The sequence below is a fragment of the Oncorhynchus nerka genome, linkage group LG20 (assembly GCF_034236695.1).
Source record: "Oncorhynchus nerka isolate Pitt River linkage group LG20, Oner_Uvic_2.0, whole genome shotgun sequence".
Taxonomy (NCBI): Eukaryota; Metazoa; Chordata; class Actinopteri; order Salmoniformes; family Salmonidae; genus Oncorhynchus; species Oncorhynchus nerka.
In genome coordinates this window covers 48468764-48493798 of record NC_088415.1, presented here as the reverse complement: position 1 = coordinate 48493798, position 25035 = coordinate 48468764, and the positions used below count along the sequence as shown (strand labels likewise).

General features: G+C 43.6%; 1 protein-coding gene across 3 annotated transcripts in view; it reads left to right on the top strand.

The window, feature by feature from the left end:
- The window catches only part of LOC115101912 (agrin-like), a 492981-nt gene that overhangs the window by 447743 nt on the left and 20203 nt on the right, over positions 1-25035 (top strand). For all 3 annotated transcript variants that reach the window (XM_065005557.1, XM_065005556.1, XM_065005558.1), the window contains 5 exons: positions 1529-1693; positions 2302-2413; positions 13267-13383; positions 16722-16905; positions 17231-17318. In XM_065005557.1, the coding sequence (XP_064861629.1) occupies positions 1529-1693; positions 2302-2413; positions 13267-13383; positions 16722-16905; positions 17231-17318 (666 nt within the window). The remainder of the gene's footprint in view (positions 1-1528; positions 1694-2301; positions 2414-13266; positions 13384-16721; positions 16906-17230; positions 17319-25035) is intronic.

Below are 25035 nucleotides of genomic sequence, written 5' to 3'. Positions count from 1 at the left end.
TATCGTCACATACAACATTGTTACATTATGTAAAGACCAGATAGACATAACAGTAGACAGACAGGCAACTGTTTAAGGGATAGGCTTCCCGTCAGCGGGACAGTTGTAAATCATGCAGTGCCTTATGTCACGATTGTAGATTTTAGAGAAACAACAAATGTCGGTACATATAAGTGTGTTATATCGGCAGAAAGCTTAAATTATTATTGATACAACTGCACTGTCCAATTTACAGTAGCTATTACTGTGAAAAAATGTCATTCTATTGTTTGAGGAGAGCTCCTAACAACAAAATACTTTTGTCACCGCGATAGGTTTGATAAATTCACCTCTGAAGGTGAAATGTGTACTTACATACTGAAATCTTGCTCTGATTTATCATCCAAAGGGTCCCAGAGATAACATGAAGTGTCGTTTTGTTAGATAAAATCCTTTTTCATATCCTAAAAAGGTCCATATAGCATGCACGATCAATTTTGTATTTCCACTCGTTCGAATTGCAAAGAAAGGAATCTGTGAACCTTTAATGTTATTTCAACCAGTCAAATCACATTCGTATGTATTCCTCAGAGATCCTAGAACGTAACCAGACTTCACAATATCATTAGGGGTGTAGTAGATCCTATACGAAAACCATATTTGGTCAGAAAGCGATGCCTTCATGGCACTCCGATGACGCGGGTGGTCTTCACTTGAACGACTCTAACTTTGTCAAATAAGCACCAATCGGGTTCAAACAAAGCTAGCTAGATGGCCAATGAGCTGGGCTTTACGGGAGTATCCGGAAACCCTGTTTCTGTTGTAAAATGTTGCTACTGATCTTGTACGACAGCATGCCTTTTCATTTTGGCCAAAAATGATAAGAATATTCAGAGTTATGAAAACTGGTTGTTTTGCAAATGTTGAACATAACATGTCTACTAATACTGGAAAAGCTAAATGAAACTCCAAGTATACACATGTGACTATATTCTTGCAGAAAAATACAATATGAATGCAAATGTCTCCTTCACAATTTGCCCAAATGTACCTGGGTGACATATCACTAAATGTCATGTCATTCACTCCTAATTCAAGTAATCCATCTGAGACTTTGCACATACACTGCTGCCATCTTGTGGACACCATGTTTCTGTTGCATTTCAAAGATGGTGGTAGAAAAAGTGTTTATTTTCTTTGTATTTTCTTCTACCATTAACATCTACTCATTTCCACAAACTTCAAAGTGTTTTCAAATGGTACCAAATGGTACCAAGAATATGCATATCCTTGCTTCAGGGCCTGAGCTACAGGCAGTTAGATTTGGGTATGTCATTTAGGGGAAAATTGAAAAAAAGGGGTAAAAAAAAGTTGTAATACCAGGTCTGGCCTCCATTCTGCGATGGTGTTTGTTTACCATTGTTGTTGGTCTTCTGTCTGTTGTTTGGTTACTGTTGTTTTTTATGTTTAGTCTGGCACTTGTTTACTATTGCTGTATATGTTTTTATCTCTGCCTGGTTGTTTACTCATGTTTGTGTTTTGTCTCCAGCCAAAAGGTCAGCATGACGGTGGTGCTCATGGCCAACGAATCCAACGGCATGATATTCTACAATGGCCAGAAGACCGACGGCAAAGGGGACTTCATCTCCCTCTCCCTCAACGACGGCATCCTGGAGTTCCGCTACGACCTGGGCAAGGGCCCCGCCGTCATCAGGTGGGCACCACACTAGAACCCCATAGTGACTCTAGACTGAAACGCCATACTGACTCTAGTCTGAAACCCCATAGTGACTCTAGTCTGAAACCACATCGTGACTCTAGTCTGAAACCCCATAGTGACTCTAGTCTGAAACCCCATAGTGACTCTAGTCTGAAACCCCATAGTGACTCTAGTCTGAAACCCCATAGTGACTCTAGTCTGAAACCCCATAGTGACTCTAGTCTGAAACCCCATAGTGACTCTAGTCTGAAACCCCATAGTGACTCTAGACTGAAACCCCATAGTGACTCTAGTCTGAAACCCTAGACTAATCTTCTAGCCCATAGCAACTAGTCCAGAACACCATAACGACTCTTAACTAGAACTCCATAGCAACTCTAGTCTAGAACCCCATAGCAACTCTAGTCTAGACACCTATTTATTTTAATTGTATCTTTATTTAACTAGGCAAGTCAGTTAAGAACTAATTCTTATTTTCAATGACGGCCCAGGAGTCCTTGTTAACTGGGTTATTGTTGTCTCTTGATTTTGGATTGTACTTGTGTGTTGCTTTGAGACGTCCCTGACCTCTTGGCTCGTTTGTTTCTGCTCCTCTCATGCAGGAGTAAAGATAAGATCAAGATGGGTATGTGGAACACAGTGAATCTGGAGAGGGCCAGTCGCAAGGGAGAGATCAACATAAACGGAAAGGACCCAGTCAGGGGAGAGTCACCGGTGAGACAGACAGAGAGAGAGAGAGCTATCATTCTAGGCTTATCATGATTTATGATTAGCCTAGCTATTAGCATGCAAGGCAAACTGGATGTGAATATGCTCTGCATAGCTGCTAGCATAAAAGGCAATATCCAGCCTTGCTTTTACTTAGCCTGCGCTACTGTGTGTGTTTGTGTACATGCGTGTCACTGTAGCACCACATCCTTGGCCATGCATATTAGAGGTTGACCGATTAGGATTTTTCAACGCCGATACCGATTATTGGAGAAAAGCCGAAGCCGATCACTTCGGTTACACCAGCCTCATCTCGGGAGTTGATAGGCTTGAAGTCATAAACAGCGCAATGCTTGATGCACAACGAAGAGCTGCTGGCAAAACGCACGAAAGTCCTGTTTGAATGAATGTTTACACGCCTGCTTCTGTCTACCACCGCTCAGTTAGATACTTAGATGCTTGTATGCTCAGCCAGATTATATGCAGCGCAGGACATGCTAGATAATATCTAGAAATATCATCAACCATGTGTAGTTAACTAGTGATTGATTGTTTTTTTTATAAGATAAGTTTAACCTCATAGTCCGCCCCATCCCGCATGCGGTATCGTTACTACAGCCTCAAGCTCATTACCATAACGCAACGTTAGCGATTTCTAAAAATCGCAAATGAAATGAAATAAATATGCCTGCTCTCAAGCTTATCCTTTTCTTAACAATCCTGTCGTCTCAGATTTTCAAAATATGCTTTAGAACCAGAGAAAATCAATAATTTGTGTAAGAGTGGTGATAGCTAGCTTAGCATTTAGCGTTAGCATTTAGCACGCAACATATTCACAAAAACCAGCAAAGGAATCAAATAAAATAATTTACCTTTGAAGAACTTCAGATGTTTCAATGAGGAGACTCTCAGTTACATAGCAGATGTCCAGTTTTTCCTGAAAGATTCTTGTGTAGGACACATCGTTCCGTTTTGTTACTATGCATTTGGCTACCAAAACTAACCGAAAATTCAGTCACCTACACGTCAAACTTTTTTCCGAAATAACTCCATAATATCGACTGAAACATGGAAAACGTTGTTTGAATCAATCCTGAAGGTGGTTTGTCATATATCTCTCCATTGAAAGCGCAGTCCTTGAAGCATGCTTTGTTCTCTGATTCGAATGGAAAAATACTGGGAGCTGACTTTTGCGCACCAATTGCCACGCAGACACCATGCGGGACACTTGGCAATTGTAGTCTCTTATGGTCAATCTTCCAATGATATGCCTACAAATACGTCACAATGCTGCAGAGACCTTGGGGAAACAAGAGAAAGTGTCCGTTCATTCCTGTCGCATTCACAGCCATATAAGGCGATCATGGAAAACGTAGCCTCAGAAATCCTGTTCATTTCCTGGTCGGTCAAACATCTTGGTTTTGCCCGAAGCATTTGTTCTAGGGCACTCACAGTGAAAATCTTTGCAGTTCTGGAAACGTAAGAGTGTCTTCTTTCCAAAACTATCAATTCCAAGCATATTCGAGCATCTTTTCGTGACAAAATATTGCGCTTAAAACGGGCACGTCTTTTTATCCAAAAATGAAATACTGCCTCTATAGGACTAACAGGTTAATGCTAGCTAGCAACTTACCTTGGCTTACTGCATTCGCGTAACAGGCAGTCTCCTTGTGGAGTGCAACGAGAGAGAGGCAGGTCGTTATTGCGTTGGACTAGTTAACTGTAAGGTTGCAAGATTGGATCCCCCGAGCTGAGAAGGTGAAAATCTGTCGTTCTGCCCCTGAACAAGGCAGTTAACCCACTGTTCCTTGGCCGTCATTGAAAATAAGAATGTGTTCTTAACTGACTTGCCTAGTTAAATAAAAGTATATAAAAAATATTTTAAAAAATTGGCAAATTGGCGCCCAAAAATACAGATTTCCGATTGTAATGAAAACTTGAAATCGGCCCTAATTAATCGTCCAATCCGATTAATCGGTCGACCTCTAATGCATACATGCCCTTATCAATGGAGCTGTTCAACTCAGTGCACTCTTTACTCCCAGAGTGCAATGATGATAACACACCAGAGCTGACTCTACAAAACGCTTACCTAGTTGCGGTCGTCTATAAGGACATACACGCTACCAGGGTTGTGTTTGAAAACACATTCCACTGTTTTCTGATAGCTCGTCACGGTAAGAAATAGTACGCTGGAGACATGAAGGGCACGTTTGACAGGCGGTCTCTGAGTTGGAAACGTCTTATTTCCCTCCTTCTTAGAATCCTTTTTATCTGCCATCTTTGCATCTGCTGAAATGCCTACACAGAAGTATGATCTTGTTCTTATTTGTTGCAGTCACAAAAAACAACCTCTATGGCCTGAGTGCACCCATTAGTATGACTTTACTTATTCCTTTTAGCTCCTAGTGAAGCAAAGATCCCCAATAGTGCAGCCCATTAATATGTACATGCAAGTTTTATTGTCACGTGCACAAGTGCAGTTATTGTCATTATTACATTAGTTTGACCCATGCTCTTAAACTCTAGGGAGGTAGATGTATAGATGGAGAGATGGGAAAAATAAATCATGATAATCAAGCAATAAACCAGGTACATAAGTGAGAGCAATCTAATAGCCAAGTACAGTATGTCTGCAAGTCATCCAATCATATTAAAGAGTGTAATTTGTGATTAGGAACATGTACACTCCAAAGCCACCACCTCCAGAATGCGTGCTGTCACTTTTTCTCTCTTTTCTTTTTGTCTTCCTGTCCTCCGTAAAGTAATTGTGTTTCCCTACTGCAAAGGAGGCAGAAAATCGTATTAAAAGACGAGAACAGGGAGCGGGTGAGAAGGATAGGGATGAGTGGAGGCTAGTGATGGAGGAGCTCAATGCATAGAGGCCCCATGCAGGATATAGTTGGCAGCTAATTTTCTCCTACTCCTGCATTTACAATGAAGATGGGAGCCAGGAAGTCCCACTGCACTCAGAGAGCCTAGCATCTTTGATATAGATACCTTATATAAAGTTATTATATTATACCTGGGACAGGAATTTCTGTGATTCAGGACATCTAAAAACAGAATATTTCAGTAAAATCCAGAAGGAGATTTTAAAAAGACCAAATGTCCCGTCAAATCCATGCATGCTTTCGCACACAAACAGAAATAACACTGTCTGCATTGGCTGGCTATATGGTGGATCCAAATGATGAGCCACAGCTGCAACTTCCTTAAGCACAATTTTTGTTTCTCATTTATTTTCAGTGGCAGCCTTTCTGTCTTGTCCATGACCTTCAGGCTTCACAGTTTGTGTTGTGTTATGCGGTTTTATGTTGGTCCGGGGTGTGGTGTATTTGAGTATGTGTGTTGCCTGTTTCTCCACACACCAATGTCCATTGATAACCTTTTATGATAACCTTTTTCCCCTCCCGTGTTCTTTTCTCTTACTGTGTGCTGTCTGGAAACTAAGAAATCACGCAAGGTAATAAGACAAGTCCCATCCACCTCCTTTGACATATTTCATATCTCCACTTTCAGCTCCAATTTCAGTTCGCCACTTCTCATCCCCATGCTCCACCATACGACAGTTACTAGACTATAGAACTGACAGGGGAGAAAGGTCTGTATTTAGTACTACCATCTCACACACTGTACCAAAGTAGAGACATTTGTTAAAGAAGTAGGTTTGGCTTTCAACATTTACATTTAAGTCATTTAGCAGACGCTCTTATCCAGAGCGACTTACAAATTGGTGCTTTCACCTTATGACATCCAGTGGAACAGCCACTTTACAATAGTGCATCTAGGTCTTTTAAGGGGGGTGAGAAGGATTACTTTATCCTATCCTAGGTATTCCTTAAATAGGTGGGGTTTCAGGTGTCTCCGGAAGGTGGTGATTGACTCCGCTGTCCTGGCGTCGTGAGGGAGTTTGTTCCACCATTGGGGGGCCAGAGCAGCGAACAGTTTTGACTGGGCTGAGCGGGAACTGTACTTCCTCAGTGGTAGGGATGCGAGCAGGCCAGAGGTGGATGAACGCAGTGCCCTTGTTTGGGTGTAGGGCCTGATCAGAGCCTGGAGGTACTGAGGTGCCGTTCCCCTCACAGCTCCGTAGGCAAGCACCATGGTCTTGTAGCGGATGCGAGCTTCAACTGGAAGCCAGTGGAGAGAGCGGAGGAGCGGGGTGACGTGAGAGAACTTGGGAAGGTTGAACACCAGACGGGCTGCGGCGTTCTGGATGAGTTGTAGGGGTTTAATGGCACAGGCAGGGAGCCCAGCCAACAGCGAGTTGCAGTAATCCAGACGGGAGATGACAAGTGCCTGGATTAGGACCTGCGCCGCTTCCTGTGTGAGGCAGGATCGTACTCTGCGGATGTTGTAGAGCATGAACCTACAGGAACGGGCCACCGCCTTGATGTTATTTGAGAACGACAGGGTGTTGTCCAGGATCACGCCAAGGTTCTTAGCGCTCTGGGACGAGGACACAATGGAGTTGTCAACCGTGATGGCGAGATCATGGAACGGGCAGTCCTTCCCCGGGAGGAAGAGCAGCTCCGTCTTGCCGAGGTTCAGCTTGAGGTGATGATCCGTCATCCACACTGATATGTCTGCCAGACATGCAGAGATGCGATTCGCCACCTGGTCGTCAGAAGGGGGAAAGGAGAAGATTAATTGTGTGTCGTCTGCATAGCAATGATAGGAGAGACCATGTGAGGTTATGACAGAGCCAAGTGACTTGGTGTATAGCGAGAATAGGAGAGGGCCTAGAACAGAGCCCTGGGGGACACCAGTGGTGAGAGCACGTGGTGAGGAGACGGATTCTCGCCACGCCACCTGGTAGGAGCGACCTGTCAGGTAGGACGCAATCCAAGCGTGGGCCGCGCCGGAGATGCCCAACTCGGAGAGGGTGGAGAGGAGGATCTGATGGTTCACAGTATCGAAGGCAGCCGATAGGTCTAGAAGGATGAGAGCAGAGGAGAGAGAGTTAGCTTTAGCAGTGCGGAGCGCCTCCGTGATACAGAGAAGAGCAGTCTCAGTTGAATGACTAGTCTTGAAACCTGACTGATTTGGATCAAGAAGGTCATTCTGAGAGAGATAGCGGGAGAGCTGGCCAAGGACGGCACGTTCAAGAGTTTTGGAGAGAAAAGAAAGAAGGGATACTGGTCTGTAGTTGTTGACATCGGAGGGATCGAGTGTAGGTTTTTCAGAAGGGGTGCAACTCTCGCTCTCTTGAAGACGGGAGGGATGTAGCCAGCGGTCAGGGATGAGTTGATGAGCGAGGTGAGGTAAGGGAGAAGGTCACCGGAGATGGTCTGGAGAAGAGAGGAGGGGATAGGGTCAAGCGGGCAGGTTGTTGGGCGGCCGGCCGTCACAAGACGCGAGATGTCATCTGGAGAGAGAGGGGAGAAAGAGGTCAGAGCACAGGGTAGGGCAGTGTGAGCAGAACCAGCGGTGTCGTTTGACTTAGCAAACGAGGATCGGATGTCGTCGACCTTCTTTTCAAAATGGTTGACAAAGTCATCTGCAGAGAGGGGGGGGGGGGGGAGGATTCAAGAGGGAGGAGAAGGTGGCAAAGAGCTTCCTAGGGTTAGAGGCAGATGCTTGGAATTTAGAGTGGTAGAAAGTGGCTTTAGCAGCAGAGACAGAGGAGGAAAATGTAGAGAGGAGGGAGTGAAAGGATGCCAGGTCCGCAGGGAGGCGAGTTTTCCTCCATTTCCGCTCGGCTGCCCGGAGCCCTGTTCTGTGAGCTCGCAATGAGTCGTCGAGCCACGGAGCGGGAGGGGAGGACCGAGCCGGCCTGGAGGATAGGGGACATAGAGAGTCAAAGGATGCAGAAAGGGAGGAGAGGAGGGTTGAGGAGGCAGAATCAGGAGATAGGTTGGAGAAGGTTTGAGCAGAGGGAAGAGATGATAGGATGGAAGAGGAGAGAGTAGCGGGGGAGAGAGAGCGAAGGTTGGGACGGCGCGATACCATCCGAGTAGGGGCAGTGTGGGAAGTGTTGGATGAGAGCGAGAGGGAAAAGGATACAAGGTAGTGGTCGGAGACTTGGAGGGGAGTTGCAATGAGGTTAGTGGAGGAACAGCATCTAGTAAAGATGAGGTCGAGCGTATTGCCTGCCTTGTGAGTAGGGGGGAAGGTGAGAGGGTGAGGTCAAAAGAGGAGAGGAGTGGAAAGAAGGAGGCAGAGAGGAATGAGTCAAAGGTAGACGTGGGGAGGTTAAAGTCGCCCAGAACTGTGAGAGGTGAGCCGTCCTCAGGAAAGGAGCTTATCAAGGCATCAAGCTCATTGATGAACTCTCCGAGGGAACCTGGAGGGCGATAAATGATAAGGATGTTAAGCTTGAAAGGGCTGGTAACTGTGACAGCATGGAATTCAAAGGAGGCGATAGACAGATGGGTAAGGGGAGAAAGAGAGAATGACCACTTGGGAGAGATGAGGATCCCGGTGCCACCACCCCGCTGACCAGAAGCTCTCGGGGTGTGCGAGAGCACGTGGGCGGACGAAGAGAGAGCAGTAGGAGTAGCGGTGTTGTCTGTGGTGATCCATGTTTCCGTCAGAGCCAAGAAGTCGAGGGACTGGAGGGAGGCATAGGCTGAGATGAACTCTGCCTTGTTGGCCGCAGATCGGCAGTTCCAGAGGCTACCGGAGACCTGGAACTCCACGTGGGTCGTGCGCGCTGGGACCACCAGATTAGGGTGGCCGCGGCCATGCGGTGTGGAGCGTTTGTATGGTCTGTGCAGAGAGGAGAGAACAGGGATAGACAGACACATAGTTGACAGGCTAGAGAAGAGGCTACGCTAATGCAGAGGAGATTGGAATGACAAGTGGACTACACGTCTCGAATGTTCAGAAAGTTAAGCTTACGTAGCAAGAATCTAATTGACTAAAATGATTAAAATGATACAGTACTGCTGAGGTAGGCTAGCTGCGTTGTTGACACTACCCTAATCAAGTCGTTCCGTTGAGTGTGAAGTTTCTACAATGCTGCTTTTCGGGGCTAGCTGGCTAGCTAGCAGTGTTGGTTACGTTACGTTGCGTTAGGAGAACGACAATAGCTGGCTAGCTAACCTAGAAAATCGCTCTAGAATACACAATTATCTTTGAAACAAAGACGGCTATGTAGCTAGCTATGTAGCTAGCTACGATCAAACAAATCACACCGTTGGGACTGTAATGAAATGAAATGAAAATATGATACTACCTGTGGAGCGAAGCGGAATGCGACCGGAATGCGAAAGTTCTATTCAGTAGACGTTGGCTGGCTATTGGCTAGCTAGGAGTGTCTCCTACGTTAAGGACGACAAAATAGCTGGCTAGCTAACCTCGGTAAATTAAGATAATCACTCTAAGACTACACACTCTAACTACACAATTATCTTGGATACGAAGACAGCAAAGACAACTATTTAGCTAGCTAACACTACACTAATCAAGTCGTTCAGTTGAGTGTGATAGTTACTACAGTGCTACGGTAGACGGTGAACGTGTTGGGCAGATAGGAGACGACGAAATACGATAATTACGCAATTATCTTTGATACAACGACGACTATGTAGCTAGCTAAGAAGAAATTGCTAAGATTAGACAAATCAGACCGTTGTACTATAATGAAATGTAATGAAATGTAATGAAAAAGTTATACAACCTGCAGACCGAAGCGCGGATGCGACCGGCTCGCTCCAACCCGGAAGTTGTTTCAAATCAGTCCATCTGCTGTGGAGGCTGAAGGAGGGGGTGAGGGAGGCAGTTATCTTTCTGACCGCCATTGTGCCTCGCTACAATGAAACTTCTTTAAGGCCCTTTCTCACTAAGTCCGTTATTTTCGTCTGAATAATTTCAACAAAAAAAAATTCTATAAGAGCATGTCTTGTTTATGACACCGTTCACACCAATTGTGAAATACTGTGCTGCCGCAATCCGTCACTTATTTATTCGGGAACAGGTTCTATTTTTGTGTCTTTTCACATGTTAAAATAAGCTGTTGACCAATAGTGATTGTTATCTGGGACAGTGCAGGCGGCGCACTGACAGGTCTGTGGGTTCATTGTGTGAATGAAAGAATTCATTCATTCATTTCTCTCGGCCTGGTTTTTACATTTGCAATCCTTCAGTGGAGCACGGTGTCATTTTAGCCAAATTGCTACACATCGCTCTCGCCATTCAAACTTCCCCACCAGTTCTATGCCAACGATTTAGCCGATTTTCTAGACATTCAGCAAGCAAGAGGATCGATCAATGCTTCTCTCCTTGAATAGGCCTAGGCCTATAAGTACATGTTTTGTTGTTGCTTGAAATACATTTCAAACTGTATCGTTGGTCAGTATCTAAATATAGAGGCTACTCGTTCAAGAGCTAGAGAGAAGGGGGAAGAGAGTTGCCAGTGGAGATGTATGAATTGCGTGAGGAGTGAAGAAGGAGATGTGCAAGTTAAGTTAGTTAATATATGAATGCATAATTTGTATAGCCTATACATTAGGCAATGTATTATATTCCTGCTAAAGTGAATCTAGGCGCCCATCTGCCAGACTTGATCTTTTTCAATAAGTGGTTGCACAGATTTAGATAAAGCACTCAAAGGTCAAATGTAGTGTTAACATAACCACCCGTTGCTTCACAAAAATGTATCAACGGGTGATCGTTAGGCTATGGATAAGTTGTGTGCATGTGTTTCTATTTTCTAATGGTTGTCAATTACATCTTCATATACCCTAAATCACAGTTGTCTCTCTGTCTCCCCCTTAAAACGTTCCTCGTCAATTGACGTGATAGGCTACATTGATTTAGCATTATCTTATAGACACGTTTTTGATATCCTACAGAAGTGATTTAAAGCTAAGGCAAGGTTATTGCAGTAAAACGTTTTTGGGAAAGGAGAAACGTGATTTGCTTATGTCTGAGTGAGATGCGCTTCAGGCGGCCTTGATTGATGGGTCCTTTTAGGTGGCTGTGCGTGTATGAGTTCGCTAATGTTCTATGTCCATTCAGAAAGTTTCCTAAAATAGGCTTAGCCTGTCTAGGCTTAATCTCTTTAATCCAACAGAAAGAACTTAAGTCAGCAAGTGTTATGACAGGTTCCAGTTTTGCATCTCCTCCACTTATTGAATGATTGAATGAAACGTAGCCGTTCTCCATTCACGATTAATCCTATAGGATGAATAGCCTATCCTTATATTTTCAGTAGCATATTATTTTTCCAATAGCCTACTATATGATTTGCTTCTCATTAAATGTCTCCCTAGCCACTTTGAACAAGGAATTGCCTTTGAGAATGACCTCAGCAGCGTTGGTGATGTTATGCAAATTCTTCGGACTGGGTGTGAATGGTTTAGTGCATCAAAATCTGTGTTTTTGGGGAATTGGGATGAAAAGATCGCAACGCAGTTGATGAGAAAAGGCTGCGTGGGCAGAGATATAGTGTGGCAGTCGAGAGTGAGAGGAAGATCAAGGAGAGAAGAATGAGAGTGAGGTGCCAAGCAGGGCTGTTCTTTTGTCATCAACATTCTCTTCTCGAAAGAGAAACAAAACGTTCCACATCATCAACTCACTCAAACATAACAGCACTGGCATTACCAACAACACCCATGCCATTAGATATACTGGTCTGTTACCAGAGTTAGAGTATATCATTCCAATTCTCTCCTATTCAGGAATCTAATATGACCTTTCAAATTGATAGAAGCCATGTTTATTATATGATGGCCAAAGTACAACTTCATAATAATGGACTGGATGTATATATCCAAATCATTTTACAATGTAACTGAGAGAATTGCATGTCAACTTGTATCGAATACAGGTTGAGTTGATCCCAACCCGTTACTCTTCACTTGAGCATTGCCTTCAGCTAAAGTGGGCACTTAGTCCTTCCCACAAGAGGCAGGCATAGCTGGACTGTAGGTGACCCACCTGACTGGGCTCTTGGAGCCCACTCCAGGTGCACCACACAGCTGTGGGGTTTAGTGAAGCCCCACTGGCGTCCACCCTCCAGCTCCCATCTCAAATAGAAGCACAATCCCATGCCGGCTCTCAAACACAACCCATGTTTACTTGGCAACTTCCATCATTTTTACACCAATAACCTCATCTTTTCCCTCTGGTAATTACTGGCCTACATAAAAAGAAATATCCGCAATTCCTCCCGAAGAGGGGGCCTGTACTTTCTCTTTCGCAATTGAAGCCAAGTCCCCTGCGGGTTGCTGGATGAACCTGATTTCATGCTCCTCCACCACACAAATTAACGGCCAATTATAGGCTGCTGCTCGCTCGGCGCCGGAAAGGTCTTCAGTACAATCACTCATTCATTAGAGAGACATTCATAAAAATAACGGCATCCATATCGTCACTCCAGCCGCACCAGCTGACTTTCTAATGTAGCCCTTTTCTTGTGTTTTGTACCAGATAACAAGTAATTGACTGCTTGGAGAGTTGCACAGACATCAAATAAACGTATTTGATCAAGTGTATTGATGTGGGAAAGGAGTTAGCACAGTTAGTGAATTGTCCTGCATGCACTATATAGATATATCTTTCAAAGGAGAAATATTTTTCACTGGGACAGCTATTAGTCTCATTGTGCTACTGTATGGCTCAAAAACAAAAGAAACTAGTCTCATTTGAGTCAAAACAGAAGCGATTGATCAGGTGTGGTTATAGTCCCTGTGGTAGGGTTTTAGACCATGTGGTAGGGTTTTAGACCATGTGGTAGGGTTTTAGACCACGTGGTAGGGTTCTAGTCCTTGTTATAGGGTTCTAGTCCCTGTTATGGTAGGGTTCTAGTCTCTAGTAGGGTTCTAGTCCTTGTGGTAGGGTTTTAGTACCTGTGGTAGGGTTCCATACCCTGTTATTATAGGGTTCTAACACTTGTGTCCTATCTCCAGAACCAACACACCGCTCTCAACCTGAAGGAGTCTCTGTTCGTGGGTGGTGCTCCTGATTTCAGCCGGCAAGCGAGAGCCGCCTCGCTCAAAGATGGCTTCAAGGGGGCTATTCAGAAGGTGAGTATCCTGTCCCCACACACACTATTCACACAAAAGCCGATATGTTTTTACTAGACACCCTGTTCAAAAGGTTGTGCAAAAGTTCCTATACATTTTACCAATTATCAACAACTATAAATGATTTCATTTAAAATAGGTAGGTTTTTGACGTCTTTTAACTGTCACACAATGTTGAATCCACCTTAGACATGGATACATATATTTTAACACGATTTAGTGATGGACAATAACTATCTGCCTAAACATGATGACCTTTACAGTGACCCCAGCTATTGTAAGGTCCGCTGTGTTGAACTGTACTGACACAGTTCCGCAGAACGAAATACAACACAGTAAAATCTGAATCTACACTAACGTTCAAAAGTTTGGGGTCACGTAGAAATGTCCTTGTTTTTGAAAGAAAAGCAACTTTTTTTGTATATTAAAATAACATCAAATTGATCAGAAATACAGTGTAGACATTGTTGTAAATTACTATTGTAGCTGGAAATGGCAGATTTTTTATGGAATATCTATATAGGCGTACAGAGGTCCATTATCAGCAACTATCACTCCTATGTTCCAATGGCACATTGTGTTAGCTAATCCAAGTTTATCATTTTAAAAGGCTAATTGATCATTAGAAAACCCATTTGCAATTATGTTAGCACAGCTGAAAACTGTTGTCCTGATTTAAGAAGCAATATAACTGGCCTTCTTTAGACTAGTTGAGTATCTGGAGCATCAGCATTTGTGGGTTCGATTACAGCCTCAAAATGGCCAGAAACAAATAATTTTCTTCTGAAACTTGTCAGTCTATTCTTGTTGTGAGAAATAAGGCTATTCCATGCGAAAAATTGCCAAGAAACTGAAGATCTCGTACAACACTGTGTACTACTCCCTTCACAGAACAGTGCAAACTGGCACTAACCTGAATAGAAATAGGAGTGGGAGGCCCCGGTGCACAACAAGTACATTAGTGTCTAGTTTGAGAAACAGATGCCTCACAAGTCCTCAACTGGCAGCTTCATTAAACAGTACCTGCAAAACACCAGTCTCAATGTCAACAGTGAAGAGGCAATTCCGGGATGCTGGCCTTCTAGGCAGAGTTCCTCTGTCCAGTGTGTGTGTTCTTTTGCCCTTCTTAATCTTTTATTTTTATTGGCCAATTTGGCTTTTCTTTGCAACTCTGCCTAGAAGGCCAGCATCCCGGAGTCGCCTCTTCACTGTTGACGTTGAGACTGGTGTTCTTGAAATGTGCAGATTGACTGACCTGCATGTCTTAAAGTAATGATGGACTGTCATTTCTCTTTGCTTATTGGAGCTGTTCTTGCCATAATATGGACTTGGTCTTTTACCAAATAGGGCCATCTCAAATTTAAAATATATTTTCATTTGTTTAACACTTTTTTGGTTACTACATGATTCCATATGGGTTATTTCATAGTTTTGATGTCTTCACTATTATTCTACAATGTAGAAAATAGTAAAAATAAAGATAAACCCATGAATGAGTAGGTGTGTCCAAACTTTTGACTGGTGCTGTATCTACAGTGCATTTGGAAAGTATTCAGATTACTTACGCTACAGCCTTATTCTAAAATTGATGAAATAAAAATGTTCCTCATCAATCTACACATAATAACCCATAATGACCAAGCAAAAACAGTTTTTTTTCCATTTTTGCACATTTATAATAGAACTAAGTCGCTCTGGATAAGAGCGTCTGCTAAATGACTTAAATGTAAATGTAAATGTAAACTGAAATACCTTATTTACATAAACAATTCAGACCCTTTGCTATGAGACTCGAAATGGAGCGCAGGTGCATCCTGTTTCATTTATCATCCTTGAGATGTTTCTCCAACTTGATTGGAGTCGAACTGTGGTACATTCAATTGGTTGGACATGGAAAGGCACACACCTGTCTATTTAAGGTCCCACCATTGACAGTGCATGCCAGAACAAAAACCAAGCCGTGAGGTCGAAGGACTTGTCCGTAAAGCTCCGAGACAGGATTGTGTTGAGGCACAGATCTGGGGAAGGGAACCAAAAGATGTCTGCAGCATTGAAGGTCCCCAAGAACACAGAACGCCGTCATTCTTAAATGGAAGAAGATTGGACCACCAAGACTCTTCCTAGAGCTGGTCGCCCATTCAAACTGAGCAATCGTTCGAGATGGGCCTTGGTCAGGGAGTTGACCAAGAAACCGATGTTCACTGAAACCTTTCAGAAGAACAAACATCTCTGCACCACTCCACCAATCAGGCCTTTATAGTAGAGTTGCCAGATGGAAGCCACTACTCAGTAAAATGCACATGACAGCCCACTTGGAGTTTACCAAAAGGCACCTAAAGACTCTCATAGCATGGGAAACAAGATTATCTGGTCTGATGAAACCCAGATTAAACTCTTTGGCTGGAATGCAAAGCATCACGTTTGGAGGAAACCAGACACAGCTCATTACCTGACCAATACCATCCAAACAGTGAAGCATGGTGGTGGCAGAATCATGCAGTGGGGATGTTTTTCCACGGCAGGGAGAGGGAGACTAGTCACGATCGAGGAAAAGATGAACAGAGCAAAGTACAGAGAGATCCTTAATGGAAACCTACTCCAGACCTTTCAGGACTTCAGATTGGTGTGAAGGTTCACCTTCCAACAGGACAACAATGCTAAGCACACAGCCAAGACAACGTAGGAGTGGCTTCGGGACAAGTCTGAATGTCCTTCAGTGGTGCAGCCAGAGCCAGGACTTGAGACCTGAAAATATCTGTGCAGCGACGCTCCCCATCCAACCTGACAGAGCTTGACAAGATCTGCAGAGAAGAGTGTGAGAAACCCCCCAAATGCAGTTGTGCCAAGCTTGTAGCGTCATACCCAAGAAGACTTGAGGCTGTAATTGCTGCCAAAGGTGCTTCAACAAAGTACTGAGTAAGAGGTCTGAGTACTTCCGCTTCTTATTTTTAATACATTTGCTAAAAAATAAACTGTTTTTCCTTTGTCATTATGGGGTATTGTGTGTAGATTCATGAGGGGGGGGAACAATGTAATAAATTTTAGAATAAGGCTGTAACATAACAAAATGTGGAAAAAGTCTGAATACTTTCCGAATGCACTGTATGTCAGATGCATCTTCGAAGTTATTTGGCTAGGATACCAAGATAGTCCTGACCATATCACTTGACCAGGAAAGACTCTGAACCCTAGTTTTAGCCTTTAGGGCCGAGAGGATTTCCAGGTCAGGTAGGTCATGTGGTCAGGAAAAACTCAGTATGTCATGTATGTCCTATGTCGGCTACACACTGCACTATGACAGGTCTAAGTCCCCTCTCCTCCTCTCTATCCCGCCTCAGATCACCCTGATGGGCACTCCCATCCTGCGGCAGGAGAACGCATTGCACTCCAGTGACGTGGCAATGTTTAAGGGCCACCCGTGCAGCCGGGATCCCTGCCACAACGGGGGTCTCTGCAACCCCATGCTTGAGAGCTACGAGTGTGTGTGCCCCCACGGCTTCACGGGCACAGCCTGTCAGAACAGTGAGTGAACAAGGATCCTGAGTTCAACGTTTCTGTTGGTGTAGTGTTGATGTCACGCTAGTCTTACAATGTTTCAATTTGAAGGTTAGCGTAACCCCTCTGTTTCATCCTTCTCACCAGTTTGCACACGTTAACACACACAAACTACACACACGTGTACTTTACTAAACACATTCACTTTGGCCGTGTGCCCTACTGTTCCTTTTACTTTAATTAGAACCATCCCAATTCATCACCATCCACTGCCTTGACTCCAATTAAAGGAGCCATGTTTCCTATTGTTTCATGTGATCTCATCCAATGTTCCTCCTCCTCTTCCTCACAGCCATCTTGGAGAAGTCTGCCGGGGAGTCGGAGTCCATTGTTTTTGACGGCCGGACTTTTATCGAGTACCACAACGCCGTCACCAAGAGGTAATCTAATCAACTCAATCAAATTCTATTGGTCACATACACGTGGCTAGCAGATGTTATTGGTCACATACCCGTGGCTAGCAGATGTTATTGGTCACATACACGTGGTTAGCAGATGTTATTGGTCACATACACGTGGCTAGCAGATGTTATTGGTCACATACACGTGGCTAGCAGATGTTATTGGTCACATACACGTGGCTAGCAGATGTTATTGGTCACATACCCGTGGCTAGCAGATGTTATTGGTCACATACACGTGGTTAGCAGATGTTATTGGTCACATACACGTGGCTAGCAGATGTTATTGGTCACATACACGTGGCTAGCAGATGTTATTGGTCACATACACGTGGTTAGCAGATGTTATTGGTCACATACACGTGGCTAGCAGATGTTATTGGTCACATACACGTGGCTAGCAGATGTTATTGGTCACATACACGTGGTTAGCAGATGTTATTGGTCACATACACGTGGCTAGCAGATGTTATTGGTCACATACACGTGGTTAGCAGATGTTATTGGTCACATACACGTGGTTAGCAGATGTTAATGATCACATACCCGTGGCTAGCAGATGTTATTGGTCACATACACGTGGCTAGCAGATGTTATTGGTCACATACACGTGGTTAGCAGATGTTATTGGTCACATACACGTGGCTAGCAGATGTTATTGGTCACATACACGTGGTTAGCAGATGTTATTGGTCACATACACGTGGCTAGCAGATGGTATTGGTCACATACACGTGGCTAGCAGATGTTATTGGTCACATACACGTGGTTAGCAGATGTTATTGGTCACATACACGTGGCTAGCAGATGTTATTGGTCACATACACGTGGTTAGCAGATGTTATTGGTCACATACACGTGGCTAGCAGATGTTATTGGTCACATACACGTGGTTAGCAGATGTTATTGGTCACATACATGTGGTTAGCAGATGTTATTGCGAGTATAGCAAAATGCTTGTGCTTCCAGTTCCGACAGTGCAGCAATATCTAACATGTAATCTAACTCCACAACAATACCTACACACACAAATATAAATAAAGGAATAGAATAAGAATGTATAAATATATGGATGAGCAATGCCAGAGCGGCATAGGCTAAGATACAGTAGATAATATAGAATACAGAATATACAGTGGGGAGAACAAGTATTTGATACACTGCCGATTTTGCAGGTTTTCCTACTTACAAAGCATGTATAGTTCTGTAATTTTTATCATAGGTACACTTCAACTGTGAGAGACGGAATCTAAAACAAAACTCCAGGAAATCACATTGTATGATTTTTAAGTAATTAATTTGCATTTTATTGCATGACATAAGTATTTGATACATCAGAAAAGCATAACTTAATATTTGGTACAGAAACCTTTGTTTGCAATTACAGAGATCATATGTTTCCTGTAGTTCTTGACCAGGTTTGCACACACTGCAGCAGGGATTTTGGCCCACTCCTCCATTACAGACCTTCTCCAGATCCTTCAGGGTTTGGGGCTGTCGCTGGGCAATACGGACTTTCAGCTCCCTCCAAAGATTTTCTATTGGGTTCATGTCTGGAGACTGGCTAGGACACTCCAGGACCTTGAGATGCTTCTTACGAAGCCACTCCTTAGTTGCCCTGGCTGTGTGTTTCGGGTCATTGTCATGCTGAAAGACCCAGCCACGACCCATCTTCAATGCTCTTACTGAGGGAAGGAGGTTGTTGGCCAAGATCTTGCGATACATGGCCCCATCCATCCTCCCCTCAATACGGTGCAGTCGTCCTGTCCCCTTTGCAGAAAAGCATCCCCAAAGAATGATGTTTCCACCTCCATGCTTCACGGTTGGGATGGTGTTCTTGGGGTTGTACTCATCCTTCTTCCTCCAAACACGGCGAGTGGAGTTTAGACCAAAAAGCTCTATTATTGTCTCATCAGACCACATGACCTTCTCCCATTCCTCCTCTGGATCATCCAGATGGTCATTGGCAAACTTCAGACGGGCCTGGACATGCGCTGGCTTGAGCAGGGGGACCTTGCGTGCGCTGCAGCATTTTAATCCATGACGGCATAGTGTGTTACTAATAGTTTTCTTTGAGACTGTGGCCCCAGCTCTCTTCAGGTCATTGACCAGGGACTGCCATGTAGTTCTGGGCTGATCCCTCACCTTCCTCATGATCATTGATGCCCCACGAGGTGAGCTCTTGCATGGAGCCCCAAACCGAGGGTGATTGACCGTCATCTTGAACTTCTTCCATTTTCTAATAATTGCGCCAACAGTTGTTGCCTTCTCACCAAGCTGCTTGCCTATTGTCCTGTAGCCCATCCCAGCCTTGTGCAGGTCTACAATTGTATCCCTGATGTCCTTACACAGCCCTCTGGTCTTGGCCATTGTGGAGAGGTTGGAGTCTGTTTGATTGAGTGTGTGGACAGGTGTCTTTTATACAGGTAATGAGTTCAAACAGGTGCAGTTAATACAGGTAATGAGTGGAGAACAGGAGGGCTTCTTAAAGAAAAACTAACAGGTCTGTGAAAGACGGAATTCTTACAAGTTGGTAGGTGATCAAATACTTATGTCATGCAATAAAATGCAAATTAATTACTTAAAAATCATACAATGTGATTGTCTCTCACAGTTGAAGTGTACCTATGATAAAAATGACAGACCTCTACATGCTTTGTAAGTAGGAAAACCTGCAAAATCGGCAGTGTATCAAATACTTGTTCTCCTCACTGTACATATGAGATGAGTAATGCAAGATATGTAAACATTATTAAAGTAGCATTATTAAGGTGACTCGTGTTCCATTTATTAAAGTGGCCAATGATATCAAGTCTGTAGGAAGGCAGCTGCCTCTGAGTTAGTGATGACTGTTTAACTGTCTGATGGCCTTGAGATGGAAGCTGTTTTTCAGTCTCTTGGTCCCAGCTTTGATGCACCTGTACTTACCTCGCCTTCTGGATGGTAGTGGGGTGAACAGGCAGTGGTTCGGGTGGTTGTTGTCCTGGAGGGCAGGTAGTTTACCCCCGGTGATGCATTGTGCAGACCACACCACCCTCTGGAGAGCCCTGCGGCTGTTGACGACAGCCCGACAGGATGCTCTCAATTGTGCCTCTGTAAAAGTTTGTGAGGCTTTAAGGTGACAAGCCACATTTCTTCAGCCTCCTGAGGTTGAAGAGGTGCTCTAGTGCCTTCACCACACTGTCTGTGTGGGTGGACCATTTCAGTTTGTCTGTGATGTGTACGCCAAGGAACTTTCCACCTGCTCCACTGCTGTCCTGTCGATATTTATAGGGGGCTCTCTCTGCTGATTCCTTTGTTTTGTTGACGCTAAGTGAGAGATTGTTTTCCTGCCCCCTCGCGAGAGCCCTCACCTCCTTCCTGTAGCCTGTCTTGTCATTGTTGGTAATCAAGCCTAACACTGTTGTGTCGTCTGCAAACTTGATGATTGAGTTGGAGGCATGCATTGGTCACGCAGTTATGGGTGAACAGGAAGTACAGGAGGGGGCTGAGCATACACCCTTTTGGGGCCCCAGTGTTGAGGATCAGCAAAGTGGAGATGTTGTTTTCTACCTTCACCACCTGGGTGGCCCTTCAGGAAGTCCAGGACCCGATTGCACAGGTGGGGTTGAGACTAGAGGTCGACCGATTAATCGGAATGGCCGATTAATTAGGGCCGATTTAAAGTTTTCATAACAATCGGTAATCGGCATTATGGGCGATTATATTGCTATCCACGAGGAGGCTGCGTGGCAGGCTGACCAGCTGTTACGCGAGTGCAGGCAGCGAGGAGCCATGGTAAATTGCTAGCTAGCATTAAACTTATCTTATAAAAAACAATCTTGACATAATCACTAGTTAACTACACATGGTTGATGATATTACTAGTTTAACTAGCTTGTCCTGCGTTGCAATCAATGCGGTGCCTGAAATTGTCACTTCTCTTGCGTTCAGTGTAAGCAGACTCAGGGTATATGCAGCAGTTTAGGGCGCCTGGCTCGTTGCGAACTTTGTGAAGACCAATTCTTCCTAACAAAGGCAGTAATTAATTTGCCAGAATTGTACATGATTATGACATAACATTGAAGGTTGTGCAATGTAACAGCAATATTTATACTTATGGTTGCCACCCGTTAGATAAAATACGCAACGGTTCCGTATTTCACTGAAAGAATAAACGCTTTGTTTTCTAAATGATAGTTTCCAGATTTGGCCATATTAATGACCTAAGGCTCATATTTCTGTGTGTTTATTATATTATAATTAAATCTATGATTTGATTTTTGATAGAGCAGTCTGACTGAGCGGTGGTAGGCAGCAGCATGCTCGTAAACATTCATTCAAACAGCACTTTCCTGCGTTTGCCAGCAGCTCTTCACAATGCTTGAAGCACAGCGCTGTTTATGACTTCAAGCCTATCAACTCCCGAGATTAGGTTGGCAATACTATAGTGCCTAAAAGCACATCCAATAGTCAAAGGTCTGAAGTACAAATGGTATAGAGAGAAATAGTCCTATAATAACTACAACCTAAAACTTCTTACCTGGGAATATTAAAGACTCATGTTAAAAGGAACCACCAGCTTTCATATGTTCTCATGTTCTGAGCAAGGAATTTAAACGTTAGCTTTTTTACATGGCACATATTGCACTTTTACTTTCTTCTCCAACACTGTGTTTTTGCATTATTTAAACCAAATGTAATATGTTTCATTATTTATTTGAGACAAAATTGATTTTATTTATGTATTATATTAAGTTAAAATAAAGTGTTCATTGTTCATTCAGTGTTGTTGCAATTGTCATTATTACAAATATATTTGCAAAAATCGGCCGATTTATCGATTTCGGCTTTTTTTGGTCCTCCAATAATCGGTATAGGCGTTGAAAAATCATATTCGGTCAACCTCTAGTTGAGACCCAGAGCATCAAGCTTAATGATGAGCTTGGAGGGTACTATGGTGTTGAATGCTGAGCTATAGTCAATGAACAGCATTCTAACATAGGTATTCCTCTTGTCCAGATGGGATAGGGCAGGGTGATCGCGATTACGTCGTCTGTGGACCTATTGAGGCGGTAAGCAAATTGGAGTGGAGTGTCCGGTAGGGTGGAGGTGATATGATCCTTGACTAGTCTCTCAAAGCACTTCATGATGACAGAAGTGAGTGCTACGGGGCGATAGTCAGTTAGTTAAGGTTTAATTGGTTTAAGTGAATTGGTCTCCCATGCTAACCGGTAGTAGAGAAATGGTTAATGGCCCCCCCATTCATATTCCACTGCAGTAAGTGGTGGTGACAGGGTTGATTATTCCAGGCCCATTAGGGGCTTCGGAAGTGAGCCTAGCGTTAGTTGATAGCTCGACCACTTCCCCTGCACTGTTTCCCTGGTCTTGACTGAATTTAGCTAATTTAGCTGACTGGCTAACAATTACGGCAATGCCCCGAGCGCCCCCTTTGCTTGCTGTACACCACAGCGGACGGAGCCGACACACACAGACACATACACCCACACACTCTGATTTGACACACACACCATGCATTTCACAACAACCATTGCAGCCCTAATTTCTATACTTGGTTAAAATTTGATATAATTTAAGCTTCTTTTAGAAATACACAACGAGCGACTGTGTCCTCTCAAAATAGCAGTCCTAAAGTGTCGATTTCCATTTAAACACACGTTAGCTATACCAGGAGAAGCTGGATGATGTAAGTGTAAAATGGTTTCAATACAAGGTGTGAATGAGAGAGAAACGTACCCTGCCTTCCAGGCTACCGCTGATACATTGTATCCTCTTCCATCCATCTACGTCTTCCAAACGCCCGCAGGTTGGCATGCATTAAATGTTTGTGATGATGAACCTGAAAAGACATGGAACATAAGACTAACCATCAAGATCCATTACAAGTCCTCCCAAAACACAACACTCCAGGGTGTGAAAATGGAGAAACAGACAGTGAATTTGAATTTGTGGTCTTATGAACACACACAATGAAACTAAGAGACAATTGTAGGATATGTCTGTATGTCTGTTGTCCTGGTTGAGCCTGTCAGATGTATGTCCTGCCGTCCGTCTCTCCAGCCACTTCTTTCTCTTGTCTGTCTGTCTGACTCATGAGTGTTCCTTGTCTGTCTTTCTGATGCACTCAAGCCAACTGACCAATGACATTCCAGAGTAAGTAGACTTAAAGAGAGTCAAAGCCAAAACTAACCCAACTCTAAATACATTACGATAGTTAACACAAAAGTAATAGATTCTTTATTTATTTATCCTATATCATCTTCATCATCTTCACCAGTGCAGATAGCTATCATGTGTATTATGTTTAAAATAGGCCTACAGGACATTCAAACTCCATGCCCATCATTTGATTTCGTCCGGGCTTTTCTCTTTTCTCTTTTCTCATTCAAATGGCTCATCATAGTCCAGTCTAAATAAACGCATGACTGCATGTGTACCAGATGCATTGTGTTCGAGCTCATAGCAAAGAGTGCTATATTGAAGGTGCTATATTGTGTGCATGGTTGTAACTACTTTCACCAGAGCCAGAAATATGTAAATCGGATGGTTTTAACTGTCATGTTGAAATGAACCCCTTCTTAACTCTTTACACTCATACCCATATACGGGTTGAAAATGGCAGATTTTGGCACTAATAAGTGCCTAAATTGGAACGCAGTGGTAAAATGCTGTAAATGATGTCAGAGTTCAGGCTCTGCCACTCACAGCGCTGTATGGGTTTTTTGCCTGACGGCCATTCTGAACTTGGGCACCGCACGCTTCAATAAAGTGCTCCCATCCCTGTCGCTAATTGGGCAACTTTTGCAAATTTGTAGTTGTCTGAGTGAGGAAAATGCTGTAAATTAAGAGGACTCGATGTACTTTGAAAGATGACACATTGAGGATTCTAATAAATACCACTTTGATGTCATACAAGCAATCCAAACACCTGTGAGTCAAAATGTGCACTATACATTTCCATATCATAAAACTCATGTCATCTACAGTGTCAACGTTTATGATCCCGATGTTTGATGTTCAGTTACAAGATGGCATGGCGCCTAGGTTGTTCTGAACAGAATGAACCTATATTTGTCTATTTGTCTCTCAAAAATAGCCGCGGAACACTCACCTGAATGCACGCATTACTTCTTTCTATGCGCACCAGAATTATGATCTGTTTCTACCCTGTGAAAGCCTAACACTGTAAGATCATATTTTATAACTTAACTAGTTAAGTTAGCAATAGAACAAGCTGTCAAATGATGCCCACCTGACCCAGTATGCGATTTACAGTGTATTCAGACCCCTTCCCTTTTACCACATTTTGTTACGTTACAATCTTATTTGAAAATTGATTAAATCTTTTTTTCCCCTCATCAAGCTACACACAATACCCCATAATGACAAAGCGACAACAGTTTTTTTTATTTTCATTTTTGCAAATAAATACAAAAACTGAAATACCTTATTTACAGAAGTATTCAGACCCTTTGCAATGAGACCTGAAATTGAGCTCAGGTGCATCCTGTTTCCATTGATCATCCTTAAGATGTTTCTCCAACTTGATTTGGAGTCCACCTGTGGTAAATTCAATTGATTGGACATGGTTTGGAAAGTCACACACCTGTCTATATAAGGTCCCACAGTTGACAGTGCATGTCAGAGCAAAAACCAAGCCATGAGGTCAAAGGAGTTATCCGTAGAGCTCCGAGAC